Consider the following 6,000-nt stretch of genomic DNA (forward strand, 5'->3'; position numbering starts at 1 on the left):
TTTCAGTTCTCTTGAAAGGTAATTGAACTGAAATGTTAACGGTGTTTCTCTCCACAGACGTTGCCTCCACAGCTAAGTATTTCCAATATATTGTTTGTGAATGCACGATGAGAGAAATAATAACAATTTTCAACTGTAACAATAAATCATTGCAATTTAGAATCTAAATTAAAATATCATGAAACTGGAGTCCGTCTCAAATGTTTGTCTTCCCAGCATTACAGATACCAGTCCTCACCCAATTCGATTCACTCCATGTGATATCAAGAATGGTTGGAGGCACTGGATAGTGCACACACTATGGGCCCTGACAGCATTCCAGCAATAGTACTGATAGCAATAATACTTGTGCTCCAAAACTTGCCGTTCCCTAGTCAAGCTGTTCCAGTATAGTTACAATATTGGCATCTATCCAACAATGTGGAAAATTGCCCAAGTATGTCCTGTACATAAAAAGCATGATAAATCCAACCTGACTAATTACCTCCCCATCAGTCTATCGATCATCAGTAAAGTGATGGAAGGTTTCATCAACAGTGGCATCAAGCAGAACTTGCTCAGTGACACCCAGTTTGGATTCTGCCAGGGTTCCTGACTTCATTACAGTCTTGGTTCAAACATGGACAAAAGAACTGAATTCCAGAGGTGTGGGGAGAGTGACAGCCCTTGACACCAAGGCTGCATTCAATCAAGTGTGTTATCATGGAGTTCCCCTAAAACCGCAATCAATGGGTGTCAGGGGGAAACTCTCTTGTGGTTAGAGTCATACCTGAAACATAGGAAGAGGGTCATGATTGTTGGAGGTCATTCATCTCCACTTCAGCACGTCTCTGCAGGAGTCTTCAGCTGCTTCATTAATGACCTTCCCTCCATCATAAGGTCAGAAGTGGGGATGTTTCACCAATGGCTGCACAATGTTCAGCACCATTCGCATCTCCTCAGACACTGAAGCACTCTGTGTCCAAATGCAACAAGATCTTTACAGTATCCAGGCTTAGGCTGACATGTGGCAAGTAACATTCGTGCCACACAATTGCCAGGCTATAACCATCACTAATAACTGCTCCTTGACATTCAGTGGTGTTACTTTCACTGAACTCCCCACTATCAGCACCCTGGGAGTTATCCTTGATCAGAAACTCAACTGGACTCACCACGTAGGTGCAATAGCTACAAGAGCAATCTCCTGACTCTCCAAATCCTGTCCACCATCTGCAAGACACAAGCTAGGAAAGTCATAGAATACTCCCCACTTCCCTGGATGAGTGCAGCCCCAACAACACCCAAACAGGACAAAGCAGTTTGCTTGATTGACACAGCATCCACTCCCTCCACTACTGACACTCAGTGTGTGCTATTTACAAAATGCACTGCAGAAACTCCCCAAAGAACCTCGGACAGCACTTTGCAAACCCATGACCACTTCCATCTAAAAGGACAAAGGCAACAGATATATGGGAACACCACCACCTTTAAGTTTCTTTTGAACCCACTCACCATCCTGATTTGGAAATACATTACTGTTCCTTCACTGTCGCTGGGTCAAAATCCTGGAATTCCCTCCTTAATGGCGTTGTGGGTTAACCCACAGCAGGTAGACTGCAGTGTTTCAAGAAGGCAGCTCATCACCACCTTCTCAAGCGCAATTAGGGACGGGCAATAAATGCTGGCCAGCCAGTGACACCTACATCCCACAAAATGAATAAATAAAAACAATTGTAGTACTTCTAACTCAGTACCTTTTATAGGAATTTATATAATTGTCAGTCTTAATCCTCACCTTCTACGATATTACTTTGCAAATTACTATTTTATTCCTTTTTGTCAACAGTCTCGCTCCAGACAAGAGGACCCAGAGCAACTTAGGCTAAAACAAAAGGCCAAAGAGGTAAGAATAATCCTTTTTTCCCTTTGCTACAAAAGAATGCTGTACCAAGTTTAGCACACTGTACAAGATACTTGCAGGGTGCACTGAATAGAAATACCTAGAAAGGAAGTCAAACCTCTGGTTAAACTAGTTGGTCTGAGATCAAGCTTAATAGTAGAATCAAATAACTCAGTAAAATACATTCAGGTGGCATGTGTATGCAGGAAGATTCTACGTAGATTTTGTTAATAAAATTGATGTGAAACCTTAAGAGATGTCCTTATGCGAAGAAAAGGTAAAGATTGCTTTTTATATATTATGGCAGAATAATACACTTTGCCACAGTGGTACTGTTACTTTCAAGCTGCCGATTTTTTTGGTTTTTTTTACAAGCTGACCACTTTTTATTTGCAGAATCCCACTGTCAGTGATCAGATTTCAGAATAGTTATATTTTCTTTTCCCATTGTGATGTCCTGGAATGCAAAATATTACCTACATTACTAGGTATTAGCTTGACCTAGTTGGAAGCTCTCCTGCCTCTGTCAGTTGATTATCAGCTTATGCTCCATATCAAAGTATGTGCTTATAATCTAGACCAACACTTCAGTGTCATACTGAGTGTGTGCAACATTGTTAGAAGTGGCATCTCTTGAATGGGATATTAGCCAGAGTTGTCAGTACAAAGAAATGTGAGATCTGATAGGAGGGAATTTTGCTGGTGTTTTGACAAACATTGCTTATTTAGTCATCACCATGAAAAGAAGTTACTGGTTATTTGTCTAATTTGTGAAAATTGGTTACTGCATTTCGGTGAACAATTGTGGTGATCACTTCAAAAAGTAGTTATTTGGCTCTGAAGCACTTCATGACATCCAGGGAAGATGATAAATCTCTATCATCTAAGTTATTGTTCTTGCTACCTCTAGCAAGGCAGTGGTATCATGGATAAGAAAAATAGCAATAATTGCACAAAACTTGGCTATGCATAATAACAGCTGGATGGATTCTCACACTGTCATTTGTAAACCTGAGGATAACTAAACCTCTGTTACTGTGTTTTAAGGCACACCAATTCCCATTCATCTATCTACACTGCCTTTATGTTGGCTCCTGCTCAAGAAATATCTTGATTTTTAAACTCTCATTCTTGTTTTTAAATCCCTCCACAGCCTTGCCTCATCCTTCAGCCTGACAATCCTCCTAGGTATCTGAAGTCCTCTAATTCTGGCCTAACGTGCATTGCCAATGTTAATTGCTTCATCTTTGCTTTGTGGCACTTTGGCTTTCCTCAGCTATAGGCTCTGGAATACCCTCCCCATATCTCTCTGCCCTACTTTCCTCCTTCAGTACACACTTTGAAAACTATTTCTTTGACCAAGCTTTTTCTTATCTGACCTAATATTTTATAAGTATCATATTTTGTTTAATTCCTACTCTAAGCGCCTTGGAACATTTCATTACATTTAAGGCACTATTTGAATATAACTTATTGTTTTTGAACACAAAATATAGAACTGATAAAGCACAGATTATTTTGTCTGTGTAGTCTCTCTGCAAAATTAGATCAGCTAGTCCCACTCTCCTGCCTTTTCCCCATCCCTACAGCTTATTTAGCTTCAAGTATTTGTCCAATTCCTTTTTGAAAGCTGCAGTTGAATATTCCCACGTCATTCTCTCAGTCAATGCATTCCAAATTTTAGCCACCTACTACGTTAAAACTGTTCTATTGCTACTTTTGGCAAACACAAACCTGTTTTTCCCCTTCAACTTTGTCCAGACCCTTCATTTCTAACATCTCTGGCAAATCTCAAGTTTCTCTTCGAAGGAAACCAATCCTTGTTTCTTCAATCTATCCACATGATTGAAGTTCCTTATGCCTGTAACCAATCTCATACACTTTCTAAAATAATTTCACATCCTTCCTAAAGTGGGACGTCCAGAATTAAACACAACACTCATGAGGCTAAACAAATGTTTCTTAACAGCCTATCATAACATCCTTGCTCTCTACTCTTTTTAAACTCAGAATTCCATATGCTGTATCAACCACTTTCTCAATCCTCTCTGCAACCTTCAACAATATGTGTAAATATTGCCACTTTCTTTTCTGTTTTTGAATCACATTCTTTATTGACTAACCTTGTTCTTCCTTCCAAAATGAATCACTTTACACGTTACATTTCATCAGCCACCTGACTGTTCGCTCCACTAGCCTGCGTCCACTTGCAGTCTGTCACAAAAGGGAAAGATAGTGGTCATGTCTCAGGCCTGGTACTTCAGAGGTCCGGGCTTTTGGAATGAGGATTCAATAGCAGCTGACGTAGTTCAATTAGTAAAGATTTTTAAAAGAGAAAGGTAGTCTCAGTAATAGTGACCATGACATCAAGCCATCATTAATTTGGGGTTTGTTTTGGAAAAAAAAGCATCTGGTTCACTAATTCCTACAGGGAAGGAGTCTGGCATTCTCAGCTAGTCTAACCTATATGTGATGACAGATCTGAAGCAAAATGGTTAAATTTTAGCCAACTTTGAAATGGATGAGCCACTAATTAACAGTGGACTGGAAATGGTTGCCTTGCCAATGATGTTCACTTGCATAAAAGAGGTTTTAAAAAATTATTCTCCACAGTTGACAATATTTCCAAGTTTTGTGTCACCTGCAAATTTTGAAAACAGAAATAACAATTCCTAAAGGTTAATATTTTAGGCTAGTTAAGACTGTTTTCTCATCCAGCATTGATTGAAATTGATTATTTATCAAATTTTAGTAATAAACTTTCGAGTCATTTGTCATTTTCTAATAGTATGACTTTTGATATATTCAGAATATTCACTATTTTCACATGAATAAATGATCCACTCTTTGATTCCTAGATGCAACAACAGGAATTGGCTCAGATGAGGCAGAGGGAAGCCAATTTAACTGCATTAGCAGCAATTGGCCCCAGAAAGAAGCGGAAGGTTGATTCACCAGGACCCGGCATTGGAGCTGGGACAGAGGTACTATATAAAAACATTATATATCATTACTGTACGAATGCTACACAAAATTCCAAAGCAGGTTCAGTAACATTCGCCCCACACAAGTATCATGCCATCGCTGAATCCCCACTATCAATATCCTGGAGGCCATCACTGACCAGAAACTAAACTGGAGCAGTTACTTAAATATTGCAGCTACAAGAGCAGGTCAGAGGCCATAGAGTTTGTAGCAGGTAGCTCCCCTCCTGACTCCCCAGGCCCTGTGCACCACCTATCTACAAGGCACAAAGAAAGAGTCTGATAGAATATTCTGCAACTGCCTGGATCACTGAAGCTCCAGTAACAATCCTGAAGCTTGACATTATCCAGAACAAAGCAGCCTGCTTTATTGGCATTTTATACACCACCTTAACCATCTGCTTTCTTTACCACTGATAGTACGTACTGCTGCCACTGTACATCTACAAGATGCATTGCAACAATTTAGATTTTTTTTATTAGATTAGATTCCCTACGGTATGGAAACAGGCCCTTTGGTGCAACAAGTCCACATCAACCCTCCGAAGAGTAACCCACCCAGACCCACTCCCCTACATTTACCCCTGACTAATGCACCTTACACAATGAGCAATTTAGCATGACCAATTCACCTAGCCTGCCCATCTTTGGACTGTGGGAGGAAACCGGAGCACCCGGAGAATACCCACGCAGACACACGGAGAATCTGCAAAGTCCACACAGACAGTCATCCAAGGCTGGAATCGAACCTAGGACGCTGGTGCTGTGAGGCAGCAATGCTAACCGCTGAGCCACAGTGCCACCCTTTTTACCAAAGCTCCTTTGAAAGTACCTTCCAGAATCCTGACCTCTATCATTTAGAAGTACAAGGACATTAGATGCATGGAAGTAGCATCATTTTCAAATTCCCTTCCAAGCTAAACACCTTCTTGATTTGGAACTATATTACTACCTCTCCACTATCATTGGGCCGTAATCCAGACCTAACCCCGCTCCCACACCCACCTCCAGCCCCACACCAGGTCCTAGCTCCCAGCCCTGCCGTGTTTTCACCATCCCTCCAGACCTACCCCTCTCTGAGGATGAAAGATCAGTCCTCAGCAGAGGCCTCACCTTCATTCCCCTACGCTC

The 6,000-nt window shown here is 40.9% G+C and overlaps 1 protein-coding gene across 2 annotated transcripts in view; it reads left to right on the top strand.

Moving 5' to 3' along the window:
• Window positions 1-6,000, top strand: part of taf4a (TAF4A RNA polymerase II, TATA box binding protein (TBP)-associated factor) — a 105,338-nt gene that overhangs the window by 91,597 nt on the left and 7,741 nt on the right. For both annotated transcript variants that reach the window (XM_043710653.1, XM_043710655.1), the window contains exons 13-14: window positions 1,832-1,888; window positions 4,744-4,869. In XM_043710653.1, coding sequence (XP_043566588.1) covers window positions 1,832-1,888; window positions 4,744-4,869 — 183 coding nt within the window. The remainder of the gene's footprint in view (window positions 1-1,831; window positions 1,889-4,743; window positions 4,870-6,000) is intronic.

This window comes from Chiloscyllium plagiosum, chromosome 20 (genome assembly GCF_004010195.1).
Source record: "Chiloscyllium plagiosum isolate BGI_BamShark_2017 chromosome 20, ASM401019v2, whole genome shotgun sequence".
Taxonomy (NCBI): Eukaryota; Metazoa; Chordata; class Chondrichthyes; order Orectolobiformes; family Hemiscylliidae; genus Chiloscyllium; species Chiloscyllium plagiosum.